This window comes from Pleurodeles waltl, chromosome 11, assembly GCF_031143425.1.
Source record: "Pleurodeles waltl isolate 20211129_DDA chromosome 11, aPleWal1.hap1.20221129, whole genome shotgun sequence".
Classification (NCBI taxonomy): Eukaryota; Metazoa; Chordata; class Amphibia; order Caudata; family Salamandridae; genus Pleurodeles; species Pleurodeles waltl.
The window spans coordinates 858928636-858945577 of NC_090450.1; the positions used below are offsets into that span (position 1 = coordinate 858928636).

General features: G+C 41.6%; 1 protein-coding gene across 1 annotated transcript in view; it reads right to left on the reverse strand.

Annotated features, from left to right (window-relative positions):
• The window catches only part of MYO18B (myosin XVIIIB), a 1377385-nt gene that overhangs the window by 20378 nt on the left and 1340065 nt on the right, over positions 1–16942 (reverse strand). The window contains exon 40 of the mRNA XM_069214702.1: positions 944–2127. Within this exon, the coding sequence (XP_069070803.1) occupies positions 944–2127 (1184 nt within the window). The remainder of the gene's footprint in view (positions 1–943; positions 2128–16942) is intronic.

Below are 16942 nucleotides of genomic sequence, written 5' to 3' on the forward strand. Positions count from 1 at the left end.
CCTAAGAGTAGTTAGGGGGCAATAGTGTAGTGGTGGTAGTAAAAGGGGGGTTGTCATCTTGCTTTACCGATAATTTGTGTATGACTTGTAAAAACATTAGGAAGATAATGCTTTTGTTCTAATCCACATCTACCTTGAATATGGAGAAGAGAAGAATTAGGTGTGCATGTTGATCTTTCATATCTTTATGTTACTTGTATCTTTACTTTCTCATTCACCAGTAGGGCATCCTAATGGGCTCCTCAAAATACAATTCCTGCAAGAATTCAGTCAAACGTATCATATTGCATGGTGAAGAAGAACAGATGCCAGATGTCCTTTACAGAGTAGATGAAGAGTTGAATTATCATTTACAATTTCCATTGTTACCCCCCAAAGGGACTGACATGTGGCTCACTAGGAAAACAGGTGAAGTCACATGCTCATGAGGTTCCCATCTGAAACTAATTTTCCTCACCTGGTAAGCCACTGATGAAGTATGAATCGGTCAAAAATCTGATGGAGTGCACTACTCTGGACCCCCAGCTAATGCTCCCCAATGCATATTATCAGGGACTTATGCAAGAGCTTACTATGGAAACACTCTGCAACAAAAATATGTTAATGGAGAGAATTTAGGGTGTTTTCTGGTAGTTCATGAGCAACCAACACATCAATCCCTCTCTAATATTTAAATGAGATAGTAAAATGTAGGAATATACAATTTGGGTATAGCTTGTAACATCTTTTTCAGTTTTAATTTTTGCTGGTATGCTTTACAGCACTTACTATTGCTATTTTTTTATTGATGGCTAACTATGTTAATATTTTCTTCTAAAGAATGACACAGTTTGTTAAAAAAAAATTCACAGTTGAGTTGACGTTTTGTAGACATTTTTGCCAACATAGTAATGATGCCTTTTAAAATGTATGCATCGAAAATTATAAAAATATATTAAACTACCTTGTTCTTCTTCTTTTTTGCGCAGATACTTCAACATTATGCTATTGACACTATCTTCTCTCCCTTCAGCTTCAGATCTTTTACTTTCTGTAGCATCTCCACTTGGTGAAGCTTTCCCAGCACATCCTTCTCCTTCTAGTCTTTGAAATCTAGGACGAGTCTTAATACTGTCAGCACTTTTAAAAGAAGTAATTGAACCAGAAGATGAAGATGAATCAGAAAGATTTGCTAGATCTTCTATGGATGATGGGCTTTTCCTAAGATCCATTTTTGTTGATAACGAAGAGCTAAGGTTGTTGCTTGAAGGCAGATCTCCAAAATGAACACTCAGTGGTTTTTGGCTATCCTTTTTAGATCTGGCGAGGGAGTTATGTGCATCAGTTTTTCGGACGGCTGGAAGGATGTCCTCAAAATCGTCACCACTTCTCCCAAAATTGGTATTTGATGCTTTCCACTTGAGTGGATTCTTGTTATCATCTACTGCTACAAAGCTTGAGAACTGCTTATTCTGAAATACAAGCGGTTCTTTTCCAAGATCAGTTTCAGCACCTTCTTCTAATGGTGTTTCAAGGCATCTTCTTCTTGGTTTCATCACTGAAGTAGCAACCTCATCACCTTGTTTGAAAGAACTTTGTTTTAAACCATTTTGAGACTGCAGAAGAGATTCACAGGAGCCAAACCTTGCTATTCTTCTAACTGCTGGTGACAGGGTAGGATCCGATGGTATGCATCTGAGGCTGGAAGAACGTGTCAAACCACCACTGGCTGAACATGCCCCACTCTCTGATATGGACTTGGTACTTAGAGTGAAATCTTCTTCATCATAATCAAAGGCTCTGCACCTTCTAAGCGATGAGGCACCTGTTGTCTGGTAGATGGGTAACGGACATGCATCTTCCATCCCTAAAGTGGATTGTTCCTTTTCGTTCGCCCGTTTTCTTCTCAGTTCTTCTACAAATTCAGAAAGAGCAAATGAAGAGTTTGGGCATTTTTCTTCAACAGAGGACGACCTTTTTTTCCCAGAAGATGAGTCCTTAAAGTCAACCTCTTCTATTGTTTCAAGAGCTGTTTTCTTCTGGGTGTCAGAATCCTCCTTTGCTATCCGGGCGCCGTAGTCTCGCATTCTAGAATTCACAGGAGAGTATGGTGTGGTCAATTCTCGATCGGGTACGTCCTTGTTCAACCTACACAAGAGACAAAATGAGTCATAAATATTCAATAAGGTATTTGTTTCCAGGTTTATCAAAGCACATATTAAAACATGCGATTTAAATATATTTTTCCAATTGTTTACCCTCAATTATATACAGATATGTGTTTTTAGAGAGGTGTTGTATTTAAAATAAAAACATACATCAAAGCATGCTCAGATATCCTTTTCGTTACACGCAATTACACATAGGATTTCAAGTAAGATGAACTTTTTTATTAAATACATATTTCATCAACCAATCGTTAAAGAATACCTTTCTAAAAGCAGGTTTTTATACATCACGGTAACACATTGGATGTCCACAAACTTGCACGCTCAACCCAGGCCAGAAAAATATTCTTGATCAAGCAGCTTCATAGAAATGTAATGGCCCTTAGTTAATCTTAATAATGTTATTGCCAGGAACTTCCTGCCAATACCTTCTTTGGAAAAGACAATGAATTATAATCTGAAAGGAAAATGCTGAAAACCGGTGGCTAAGTGCCAAGAGCATGTAATGCACAAGAGAACAAACTGATCTGAGTTTCTGAAAACAACATTTTGAAACGCGAGCCAACAAAATGGCTGGAACCTGCTGGGAAAATGAAGAGCCCAGCAGAAGGAAAGAAAAAATCTTGACTAAAAGAAGTGGAGAGCCCATGCTTGTTAACCTTCACTTTGACAAACAAAATCTGTTCTCTTTTCTGAAACTCGAGCAATTTGGAAGTAGTCCATGCGGCACAAAAACAAGGCTGAATACCTCAAGCATTTGTTATTACTGTGGTCAGGTGGAAGGAAAATCATTTGGTGGCCACAAAGCAATAATGGAAATGCGGGTTCTAAGTGAAAGAAAAGCTGCGTGTGTTATGCTAATTAATCATTGTCGGCTGCTATTATTTGTTCACAGCTACTGCATTCAGTAAGAAACCGGCTCAGCTTCTCGGGAAATTAAATGCACTTGTCCTTTCTAAATTTAAAGACACAAAACAGTGCACTTTGCGCATTAGGCCCCAATTCTAATGTCTGCGTTAATACCAGATCAGAGACAAATTCCTGTTTGCCCCTGAGATGATGTTACAACCCTTTCACAAATGACGTGCACAGGCGGAGTCTGTCTGCCCGATTTTCACCAGGTAAGTCTTGGCACAAAGCAGGCAGCACACAATTGCTGCTGGGGAAAAACGGGCACTTTTCAAAGGTTATCCTCCATTACAAGTTGTGAATACCTGTCGTAATCACAGATATACCAAATGCAAACACTCGATGCAGCAGGGGCAGTGCAGGGGGCCACAATCCTTCCAAGAGCCCCCCACCCCCCCCAACCCTTCAGGGGGCCCATTCAGCTCAAGGATAATTAATATTTGTGAGATATGGACAACCCAGGGGTCCCTCACCACATTCTTCAGGGGGCTCCGATCATTTTGCGTTACACCACTGTCCTCGTTGCGATTTATCATTCTGCAGTATACAAGCCCAGAATGTCCTTCCTGATATCTTGTCTATGAGGGTAATGCAGGGTAATGTAGCCCAAGACAAAGGGGTCTCTGTTCCTCTAATTTCTTAAAGAACGTTTTTCTTTATCTCTGCCTCTCCTGCATGAATGGGTTAACTTACCACAGGAACTGCTGTAAACAAATAGTAGTGACAAAATCATGATCCTGCAACCACCCAGGGGTGGAAAGCAGGGCTGGGACGGAGAAGAGTGTGACTTAATACGATGAAGTTTAGAAGTATTTAATTTGACCATTATCACCTCTTCCCACATACTCGGCACAGTTCTTATCCATGAGGACATAGCAAGCAGGTGGAGGTGCAAATCCACATGCACCAATAGACAATGTAGTCCATGAAGGGTTGTTGCATACAAAGAAAAGTATCCAATTGAAATTACACAGCATCACCACCAGTATGGCGTCCCTGTAAAGAGGGGCCTACTTTTGACCATCTGCACCTGGTAGAGAGATTGGGCGTTTTGAAAAGAAACATGAATAGTATGTCAGGCATCCAGGAGAGGAGACCCCCTCATGACTGAGTCCTGGAGGCAGCCATTCCGCCAAGTGGAGCAACCATTGTCCACGGGAAAATGAGGAGGTGAGGGAGCCTCGGTATAAGCCACAGAAACAGAAACACTTGCTGAGTGGAAGTAGAGGGCTTATGACCTGTGCAGCATGATAAATTACAAACAAGGAGCCTGGAAGCAGAAGATGGAAATCCTTCCAAGTAGATTTATTCCACTATACCAACACTTTGAGCTAGGGAGTTCAAACCCACCTCCACCTCAGAGGAAAGAGAAGGAACAAAATGTGGTAATACGAACTTTAGGTGGAGTGAAAACCAGAAAGGACCTTGAGAGCAAAGATAAGGCAATGAAAAGCAGCCATCCAATCAGGGAGGAACTGAAAAAGGTGCAGAACAAAGAACAGCCACAGGTTCGCTCAAACTATAGACTTAAGGGATTACCACCATGAGCAGAACATTGCCACATTTCACACAGACTAATAGTGACTCTGAGAGGCACAAAACCAAAGGAAGAATCCAGGCCAGAATGGCAAAGCAAAACCAAGGACAGGAAACCCTCAATGATTTCAAGCATCCGAGCTGCAGCTACATCCACAGGATCCAAACATGCCAAGGTATCCCTGAATGCCATGACAACAGCCAGTTCGACTTTCAGAAAGGAAAGCGAGAGGACTGCAAGGAATCACTCCCTTAAAAAAAACAAGCACACTGAAAAGATCTTAACACAGGTGAGATAGAAATTCCAAAGCCACAACTGAAATAAGTCAAACTACTGAGAATCCTGGGCCCTAAGGATGGCCGGGCAGTAGGGCCTCTGAATGGAAAAGGCCTCCGTGCAAGACAAACTAAGGCTCACGAGGCTGAGCCATCCAGCTTCTGCTGGCATATGGAGCCACATGACTGCCAGGGTACATACATCTGATGTAACAGCAGAAACAAAGACTCCTTCCACTTAGCCAGCTAGAATTACCAGAACAGAACCTCCTCCATAATCTTTTGAAGATTAGTGAAGTCAATGAAGCAGGGGAAGAGCTAGTTCAGGGTGTGTTGCCTCCATTTGTCTACCACCGGGGCACAGCTTGCAGCTAGGGAGAGTAAATATTACTCCACACTCATGAAGGGTTAGTGAGGGTTAGTGAGACTCCTTTCACAGGCTCAGGGATCATATGCTTCCTTGTTTGTTCACACAGACCTTCATTATCCGGTTCTCTGTCCTCATCGGGGATGGGTGACTTATCTGGGTGTCTCAAAAGGCCAATATAGTCTGCTAGACTATCAACAGTGCCATGCAGTTCCCATGAATGTCAGTTTTCAATGCCTTACCGCCTTCAACACTTTGCATAAGTGAGCACATAGTTAGAGCGGGCTTATGCTAGCAGGATATTGCTTGAAGTATTGCACTCTGTTGTGGTTGTATGATTATGGTTACACTCTGTACCGTAGGGTATTGTTTAGTCAACATGCCCTCTATGACACCCGCTTCTTAATTTACTTGCTAGCACTCGTGTCCATTGTTTTCTTTATCACTGTTCTTAGCTAAATTCCCATGGTTTTATTGATAGTCTTGTAATTTTAGAGGTTGCACCCCAATTGTAGCCTAGGGGGTCTCTTGTATCTCAAATTGCATTATTGTGCATGGCCCGCCAACATGATTGGTAACACACTCTTGTTAATTACCCTGACTACACTTTACTAATGCCTTCTGTTATTTTGTGCTTTTTCTTTTTTCTTTGAGTTCACACATGTGCTGATGTTACTGCTTTTACTCTGCACATTTTGATCTTTTTTAATGGTGCTATTTCTTTTATTTTGCATATATCTTGAACTTTTGTAATGGTTTAAGTAACGAGACAAGAAATTATTGACCATGCAGTACAAAAAACTGAAAGGCTTGGCAGCTGATCAACAGCCATGACCTGAGACAGTCTCCTCAGTAACCCCAACCCGCTATGCAGATATTCATTGCCCCAACCAGCAGCGTCAGTGTACGTAGTTCCACACTGAGAGTAGAGCTCCACCGTCAGCCTAAACAGCAGGGCACCAGAGATTTCAAGAAAAAGCAGACTCGTATGAGATAATTTCAAAGAGGCATGATTCCAGTGCACCAGAATGTACCTGAGACTATAGGCTGCAGTTGGAAATGGCCCAATGGAACTACAAAGATGGAAGTAAACATGTCCCTTGAACATTTAGCCACACGTGCAGTTTCTCCAGGAGGGAGCAAGGGTGAGTTTTATGAAAGAAGTGGTTGAGGTTGAAAGGGAACAGCAAGTTTTCAGTCTGCCACAGCCGATTCACCAGCTCCTCAAGATATAGACATAAAAGTTTCAGACCCACAGATGAGTCACAACATGGCCCTCTGGGAGTGGTTAGTCTTCCAGACCAGCAACCAGAACTGACGATGAGAGCAACCAATTATAGAGAAGTATTGTCTCTTAAGGGTTTCAAGTGTCAGAGACAAATCAATTGTTCTTCTACATCAGGCTTCTCCAAAGAGTACCTTGTGAGCTACAGGTAGCTTTCCAGCTACCTGTAGTCAGCTGTCTAGAAGGGGGGCCAGGCACATAATTTTGAAGCTTTGCTTCGCTGAATTAATATTTGTAGACCAACAATTGGAGAAACATTTTAAAATTTCCAAAATATATTTAAAAACTTGATATCTGAGTGATTAATAAAGTGGCACCGAGGTGGTTATGACTTATATTATTCCTTACATTATTACCTTGGTGTCAGAAGCATTTAAGCTATGCCAATAATAGAATTACTCAAGTAAAGGCTTTCTAAATCAATAAATCATTTTTACATTACCGCTGTCAACGATGCCCGCTGCACAGAGGTGTTCATTGCTCGTAAACCTGCACATGGTGGCCACTAATATAATCTTGTTTCATGTGGTCACTTTTATAGCATTAATAATATTAGTAGCTGGGGATGATTTTCATTAACCATAAGTAGCTCTCATCTCAAAAAAGGCGGCTGAAGATCCATGTTCGAAATAATGTCAACCAGCAATGTAAATTTGTGCAATGCTCAAGGAAAGCAAGCAGAGCCTGAAAGTCCTTCATAAATAAGTGTGCTGACTAAGCTGAATAACTCTGAGAACACTTGGCAAAGGAGAGAGAAGCAAGCTAATTTTTCAGTGCCATCTCACATGACCCATCGATTATGTCTGGTGAGGCCACATCTTCAGACACAATGGTGGTGTGCCCCGTAAAGTGAGTCTAGTTTAACCATATCAGGAAATTCCAAAGTCTTTCAACATGTACATTTTACACCAGTACTGAAACAAGTGCCCTACCTGTGTCCTTCCACTCCTGCCTCTCCTGCATGGCACTTTAATAGCCAGTGGTGGACGGGAATGTCAGCTAGCACCATCAGGATGTAAAAATCAAACACATGAAGCTATCCCACTGAGACCCTTATGTCAGAAGGAAGAGGAGGACTCGGAAAGTTCCTGTTGACTCAGAGATGGAGAACAATTCTCTCAGAAACCTCCATCATAACATAGTTAGCCTTGGAATCAATATCAGGGCACCTCTCATCAACCTCATTGCCAGCATAAAGAACTGAAGTGGGGGGAAACAGGAGTCCATTCAGGGAAGCAACTCTCAAAAGCTCTGGAAGCAGTCTCCTGAATTATCAGGCAGAGCTGACCTGGAAGGGCAGGGCAGTGGTGAGGGACACTGAAAGTCAGTGCAGCAGGATCCAGACAGGTAGAAAAAGGAATCAAAGGAATTGGTCTACCAGGAGTGAATAAAGGAACAGGGTCCAAAGGAAAACCTTCATAGAGGTGACGCTTGTAGCATTTATGTCCATGCCTACTGTTACCCCTGGTTGGTGAGCAAGCCCTTTTATCACTCCTTCCCCAGTAATAAAACTCTTAGAGGATGATTTCTTAAGATTGCTCACCATGGCTACACTGATTTAGTAGCTGAACAAGGTGAAACCAGACAGTGCTGCGGGGCAAAGTCATGGATTAAAACACTCACAGCCTAGGCCATAAATGCCTCCTGAGGCACACAATGAAGGTGGAAAAAGCTTGCACCACAAACCTTCATGTACAACAGGCTGTCAGGCACATGCACAGCTTCACTTATGGGTGTCACCCACATCCACTGTGATCACTGTGTAACCTATGATCTGAAGGCTGGACACCACCTGGCCAAAACAGAACCCAACTAGTGCAGGGAACAAAGCCACATCTGTTGAGCCCGCCCCTTCATTGCTACCAAAATGGCAGACATCCAAAAAGTGTAGAGCTGTCACCAGACATGAAGAGGACTAAAATAACAGCAGACGGCAAATCACAGACTGTGGCAATCCAAGGATATGAGAAAAGGGAACAAAGAGGCAAGATGATTGGAAAGCAACAAAGCATCAAAGACTACTCACATAGCATATACCTGATGCCCAGTCATGGCTGATGCCCAGTCATGTTTGATGCCCAATGCCCAGTCATTAATCCAAGGGAATTGACTCCGCAACAGCATTCTCTGCTCACTGAGGACTAAATATACAGTAGGCTTCCCTAAGTCAAAGGGAAGAAAGAAACCCACCTCTTAAAACAAATGGGGGGATTCAGGAAGGAGCACCTACAGAAGGTGTGTACAGCAGGGAAAGGAAGCATCGGCGTACCTGTTCGAGACTGACCTTATTTATATCACCCCTAGGATGTATGCAGAGCTGATGAAAGTGCTACAGACAGTAGGGGAAGATGATGCATGTCTCTGGGGGTGGGGCCCTCATAGATGATGACTATGATGAGGAAGGGGCAAGGTGGTATTTTTCTCTTAAAACAAGGACAAAGGAGGAATATGTGTATTACGAAATCCAATGACCCACCTGCCATGGCAAAAGCTTTGGTGGGGCAGGATGAAAAACATCATGCTGGGCCAACGCATTTCAAGTTAAAAAAGAAAAATGGGGAGGATAAAACAGGTAGCTCTGATATCCTGTGCTAGCTAGTGGTTTTAGGTGTGTGAGCAGCCATGAATAAACAGAGCAAGCTTGCTTCAAGATTTTGAAATAGATTTTGCAGTTCGAGCATGAGCCGAGACCTCTTCATTGAATGAACCTCTGAAACAGCAATTCAGTATGCGTATTTGTATATCTTTTTTATAGTAATTGTACTCTACCATTTTATTACATCGGCTTTAGGGCCTGAAATACAAGGTCACTGGTAATGATGATGGGACAGGTAACAGGAGAATCACAATTACAAGATCCATGGTAACACCTTAGTTTTGGTCTCTTTCACCATGCAAATCCACGTACAGGGTAACATAAAAGTAATCAGAGTTTGTGGGACTGGTATTGCCCACTGATTCCCCCAGTAATTCGTCACCTCTCATGGCACCCTCAGGGTCCCACAAGTAACTCTTGGTAATGGTAATTCTGGTTTGGGGTGGTACCAGCTACATCTCAATGATATTTTAATGCCCAAACCACTTTCTGGTAAACCTGTCACTTTTATTCTAACTCCTTTGTGGCACTCCCTAGCATGAGAGGATGCAAGACCTTCTGGACTGCCCATTCTGTAACAGATAGCATTTTATTTTAACTTATTCAGGTCCCATTCTGGTAGGCCCTACATAAAGTATGTGCTACACAGAAAGCCGCCTGGTCACAACAACCCAAACCTACAGGAAAAGCTGTGACCAAAATGGGAGGGTGGGCAGCGTAAGGCCTGGGATGATGGAGGAGAAATCGGAGTAAATGGATTAGTTGCTAGAAACTATTACCTCAACTTAACATGCCTTAATATGTGGCAACATACCCAAGTGGGTGAACAACACAGCACAAATCTCAGGCACAACACACACCTGCAACCCACTGCACCAGAATTAAACCAGACACCACCAAATGAGAGGAGATGAGGCCTAGAAGTTAGAGATGATCAATTTGGAACATTGGGACCTAGGTTTGAATCCTGGCTGTGCCACACCACTCAATTCTACATTGTGTGATTCTGGGCAAAGTACATAATCTCCCTGTGCCTAAAATTTATTTTCTGAATTGTACTTGAGCAATTCCTTTTTGATTTACCTGATTTTGTAGATCATCTCCCATTTCCCCAAGCAATGAACAGCATTCCAATGATTCTGAGCTAGGTTTCATGGTAAATAAATAGTGATGCACACATACACAGGAATAACAGCCTGTGCTACAAAACAGAACTGGTGCATGCAAAACCTATTACCCAGTTGGGGACAAAAGTGGAAGCAAAGCCAACATTCACATGGGGAATAAAAAAGTCTGTGCCAGAATCCCAGTACCACACGGATGATGAAATCAGACACTAATCAATAGTGTCCAGGCATGAAAGGGAGTCAAAGAAAGCAGGTAGTACCTAGAGGACAAAGCCAGAAAGTGCCAAAAACTCCAGCAACAAACAACACTCAAAGAGATGAACAGAGAACTTTTGTAGTAGCCACAGCCAGGGGCACTAAAAGCGACACAAACCTGAACCCACAAATCCAGGGAGGTGAAAGGAGGTAGGCCCATTCATGAAGCAGTGTCACCAGCCCCAACCAGCCCAGCATGAAGGTATAGATGAACAAAGTGTCAGCTGACAAAAGAGTACCCATCATAAACAAGTACACAGGGAAGGCCACAGAACAGAATGTGACCCAATGACAGAACTATGTGGAAGAAAAAGAAGTCAAGCCTAAGTGAAATCCATATTCAGGAGGATGCCTAATGAATTAGTAACCAAGACTGAGCAGGCCAAGTGAGTTGAATCCAACACAAGATGTTGGCAAAGCACTCACAAAGGTGACTTGCCCACTTCCATTGGATAAGGTAGCCAGTTCCACCCCCATAACCAGGATAGAGTAGAGCATCCCAAAGAGCAGGACACCAAGGACCATCTACTGGAACCCATACAAATAAGAGAGAAAAGGAGAACGTGAGACTTGCACTCCAAGCCTCAAGAGTTCTATGGCAGTTCCTCTCACACTGATATTGGTGCCTGCCAGACTGGGGAAGCATATGAGATCCCTACCCAGGTGTCAGCTAAAATTTGACTGTGACATAGTAAGCCTCTTTGAAGTCACTCACTTGGTCATCTTATCAGATGACAGAATAATTAACCACATTCAAGGCTTTTGTCCTGCTGTGAGAACAGTTGTCACACCTCGCCAAGGGGTCATTCAGCTGCCAGGTGAGAGTGTGAACTCATGTAAATGGGCTTCCAGAGGCTTTAGGCAGGAAAGAAGGTAACTTTCTAAAAATACTTTTCTCTGAAAATGTATTAGAAGTCCGCCTTCACCAGTGAATTGGGCTTGTAATAAATGTTTTTGAATAGTCCAAGAATGGAATTTGTAGGTGTTTCCTAGCAGACATAACATTATTAAATGTAATATTTTATTCTAATGCTTTCCCATAGAACAGTTAATCCTGCTGTAGTAAAAATAGCTTGTGGGGCCTTCTCACTGTAAGGACATGTTTAAAATTAAACGTTTACATGATCTTCTTTTGAATACCACGCACCCTGCCTTACGGATGGTCAAGCTTCCTTAACGTGACTTATTCATTTTTTAAAATAAGCTTTAGGCCAGTCAGAAGAGCTTATTGTGACAGTTTGAATTTACAGTTTTGAAAATACACAGTCAGGCAACAATAGTAGGCATACAGTCATGTTTGCACTGTCACTGTAGTAGGTGGTAGAATGGGTGCTGCAATCCACTAGTGACATTTAGGGCCTGATTACGAGTTTGGCGGAGGGGATTACTCTGTCATAAACGTGATGGATATCCCATCCGCTGTTTTACAAGCTCCTTTATAAACTATGGAACTTGTAAAACGGGGTGAATGGGATATCAGTCACGTTTGTGATGGAGTAATCCCCTCCTCCAAACTCGTAATCAGGCCCATAATGTACAAGCCCTTTGTACCAAATAGTGTGGGGACATAGGTAGGTAAGTATGCCAATCAGGAGTTAAGCCAACTTTGGTATGTTTTATGGGTCAGAGCACATGCCCTGTGGCCTAGTTAGCAGAATACAGTGCACCGAGGCTAAATACCAACACCAATAAAAAATGAAGGTGATCACCAATGATGAAATGTTTAGAAATTTTAAATAGACCGAAAAATATTATGAAATTATTTTGCAAATGTCTCCTCAATAACACTAAATAATGGATATATTTCCTTAAAGACTCCTTAGATGTCTAGTTTTCATTAAGGATGCCAAAAGCTTGATGCAGCAGATTTATTGGCCTGACCTTTTCAGTCACAAACCACAAAGTGCAAGCTGTTCAGCTTCAGTAATGTAAAGTAACCACTTACAATGTATGAAATGGACAATATAATTGGCGAATGGCATTGTAAATATCAAATGCCTACTTTGCAAATACTTTTTACCATCACAAGCAAAATGGGGATGTTCCCTTTTCCTTGCAACTGGCCATGTAAAGAATAAAATATTTTTTGACTGATATGCTATCACAGCGATACGAAGTAAAGAGTTTGACTGGATTGCTCCAATTGCTTCTGTTTGCACTGTCACATGAGAGGGGAAATGTTTACATGTTTGTATGGAGATAATTTGTTTTGGCGATGGTTGTTATTGTTTACAGTATACTTGTTTTAGAGCTGCAGCTGCTGAGTTGGGGTGCTTTTTAGGTTCCACCTCCTGGTTCAAGGATGCTGCTCTCAGCATACATTTTCTCCTATACCAGACTATAAAGAAAGACTATGCACAACCATACCCTTTTATACAGACTAACGGCCAGATGTATCAAGATTTATTGCAGCGCAACACAGCAAGACAACTTGCTGCACTGTGCCAAATGAAGAGGGCAGGAATGAGCCATATTTCCTCAATCATTTAGTATTACACCTCTTTAGGACAGTGTGGGAAGATCCTGTTTTTTTCTTTTTAATAAAGAATGCTTATAGAAGTGTCCTGGTTTAGTAACCTATCCTCCTCCTGGTCATTCTTCCAATTTCTCCATGGGTGTTTTTTAATTGAATAACTCAATGCTACTAACTTCCACTATAATAATAATTATGTGTGATTTTAATTACTGGGCCAATAATATAGCATTTATTTTTAAAACAAGTTAACTTAATGACTTTTCCAGTTTATTAAAACTATTCAGCATATGACCACTCTTACCCTTATAATAATAAATAGAATTGGGCCTTCTGACCTAGAGCATTCTGATGCTTTGGTGGAGCCTTGTCTTTGGTCAGACCATTTTCCCATTGAATTGAAGTTAATGTTACCAAACCTCCTATGTGTACTGTTTATACCAGTTCTCTCTACAGGATCACCCCTTAATTATTTGCCTTCCTCCTTCTACTTTTTGCTGGATTTGTTGGCCTTAGGACTCTGGGCACTTTACCACTGCTAACCGGCGCTAAAGTGCTTGTGCTGTCACCCTAAAACATGGTTTGATTGGCGTATACCAAATTGTCATATTTAATATACACGTATGTCCCTTGTAGAGTGGTAAAACATATACCCAGGACCTGTAAATTAAATTCTACCAGTGGGCCTGCAGTGAGCCACCCACTTAGGTAGCCCACTTAAAATTTGTCACAGGCCTGCCATTGCAGCCTGAAGGCAGTGTCCCACTGCCAAATCAACTTGGCATTTAAAACTTCTTGCTAAGCCTAAGGACGGGTCCTGTGTAATTAAAATGTAGCATTATATAAACACCCAGCAGGAGGGGAGTCCCCACAGGATGAACAAGGAAAGAAGGATAATGGTTCATCATTGGGTTCCTCCTGTTCCGCTACGGAATGAGGTGTGCTGCAACCTACGAAATATGTGGGAGCACTGATATTGTCACGGCAATGTGATTCAGGTAAAGAACAGGAGTAGTGAAGTCTCTGTAAAAATTAAAATACCCATAGAGACATAAAACAACATAATTAACATGGCCCTGTAAAATAGTGGGCAGCAATATGTTTTCCATACTTGTCGGTGTGGTGCCAAAACTGAGCAAAGGTCACCCCAAATGTGAAGAACACTTGTGGTTCTCAATGTTTGAGTAATAATGAGTGCTAATAACTCATCATAATTTGACAGTACAAGACAAACTAAACAATTAACATGTAAAGCACACAGAATAACACACTTTGTAACATGCTAGTTCTGGTATCGTAGATCCACCGGGAGGGGTGTATGGTTGTAGCCATACTCTAATGGTGTAATATGGCATTAAAATACACTGTACTCCAGGGTATAAAAATATGGATCTCAGATCCACTCTTCACTTCACTATTGGACATGCCGAAGGACTTTCAGAGGACTGCATGCTGCTGTGACATGTTGTGCATTATGTCAGACTGCTGCTGTACTTGGAATGACTGCTTTATTGCCTAAAGCTTTCCTCAAACATTCAGAGACCAGCCCTGCTGTGGAGCCCTGCATTTTCCCCTGCACTCAGCATTTCCATAAGAGACTCCAAGGGCTTATTTGCTGGCCTCTGGTTCAGAGTCACTGGGACACAACAGGCTCCTGTCAACTTGAACACACAGCTAGACCCAGCCTGGGTGAGCCTTGAACCACCAAGAGGTCTCCATCTACTCCTGGGCCCCTTGAATATGGTGCTAAAAGTGCCCAAGTAACCATTTTCCAAAACTGAGAACTTGTTATTTCGTACCTTAAACTTTAAAAATGAATAACTCCAGTTCTCTACTAATTGGATTTTGATGGTTTTGGTATAATATATGTATTATCAATGTCTCTATTTCTCTAAATTGGTTTGGGATTTTCATTCTATTGTGTTTTCACTGTATTGCTGTTTGTGTGCTGAAAAAATATTTAACACATTGCTTCTAAGTTTAGCCTGACTGCTTTTTGTTAGGCTCAAGCACAGGTTAATTTAGTTACTTTTTGTGGTTGACTCTGCAAGGGATTGTGGCTGTTGCTTGACCAGAGCTCACACCCCAGTCAACCAACAACCCAATTTCTCACACATACCTAACCATAAACCTACAGTATAGCCACTTGTCAATTGAAAGCTCTTAAGTGTGAGGATTGTTTTTTGACATCTCAATGAGTCCTACTGCATTCCCCTGCTCAACTGGATGTTCACTGCACTTCTATTGTCAATTGCATTTCTAATTCTACTAATTATTTTTACCTACTAGTAAAGGATAATCCAATTATGCAGGGATAAGTATGTCCCTTTGTTTTCCCAGGATTTGAAGGAAACTAAAACTAGATCGAAGAGTGCAAAACATAAATGACTTTGCGCAATACTATAAATATCTATTCAACCAATGTAAACAGTTCGTTTTAAGAGCTATAAGTTTCTCTATTCACAGGGAATATGCTTGCCCAAAAATCAATAATCCAACTTTTAAACAATCTAAGTAACACTTTATCTGTTTTACCAGCAGGGTCCCCTTGTCAGGAGCTTTGTGATCATCTTAGGATCAGTTTTTATACAACCTTTCTAATATCAGGAAAGGCACTTTGATCTGATTGGAGATGAGGCTCCTCCATGCTCTTTGTCACCCCATGAACCACCACCAATCTTAGAGGAAGAATTAATCTCTCTAGTACAGGAAATATAATCTAGGTCCCCTCGTAATCCTTGTCCACATTTCATTTCAATACTACTTTGTTCAGGAATAATTTACCCACTGAGGACACTATTAAATAAATCCATTAATAAAATAAAGTATCCATCTCTTTTTAAACTGCTATAATCAATCTGTTACTGAAAAAAGTGGGGGCCTATCCTTCCAATCCCTAAAATGTTCACTCCATTCCCTTGCTCCCATTTGCAAATAAGATGCTAGAAAAACATGTTGGCCTGGATAATGGCTTTAGAACTGTTCATAGCACTGAACCAGCTTTGCTGTTCGTGTTCAATGATTTGAGACCAGATATGAACTCCAGGCAGACCAATGGCACGATTTTGTTGGACCTCTCAGTGGCATTCGATATAGTTGATCTGTACTGATCAATAGTCTTGATGCAGGAAGTACCAAGGGCACAGCTCTAAAATGGTTCAGTTTTTTGTGTGTCAAATCGGTACTCCGGCTGTAAATTAAATTAGGTAAATTTACCAGGGAGCAATTTCCTACTACTTGTGGTATGTCTCAGACGTAACTAAGCTGTTGGAAAATAGTGGGATAATGCATTTATGTATGATGACATAGTGAATGAAAAAACAACCTTCCCTCACAAATGGAGTTCTAACACGCTATGGGGCATATTTACAAGGAACTTGCGCTGCTGCTGTGTAATTTTCTTTTTTGGCACAGCAACGCAAATTCAGTGCTCCATATTTACAATGTGACACATTAAGCATACCTAGCTGCTCCACAACCGGCTGCATCAGTTAATGTTAATTATATGCAAGGTAGGTGTTCCCTCCTAAAATCCCACACAGAACTGACGCATCCCTATTTACAAGTTTTTAGGAGAGTGACAGATTTATGGCAAATGACAAGCGGAGTGCAAAATGAGTCAAAATCCCTATGGGTAAATTGGGATTGGGAGGAGATATTTATTGCAAGATGCTTACTAGCCCACCGAAATGGTAAAAAATCCCATCCCCTCAGAAATAGCCAAGAGTCAGGAGGTCACAATTCTCAACCAACCTTTTCAGTCCAGGATCATGAGAAATTGTAATTGTTTTTAGAAGCAGCAGCTAAACTGTGAAGTTGTTTTCCTGTATCCTGATAGCTGTAGCCATTTGTAGGAAAGTACAATCTTGCCTGGCATGTTACCCCCATATTTCACTGTATATATGTTGTTTTAGTTGTATGTGTCACTGGGACCCTGCCAGCCAGGGCCCCAGTGCTCATAAGTGTGCCCT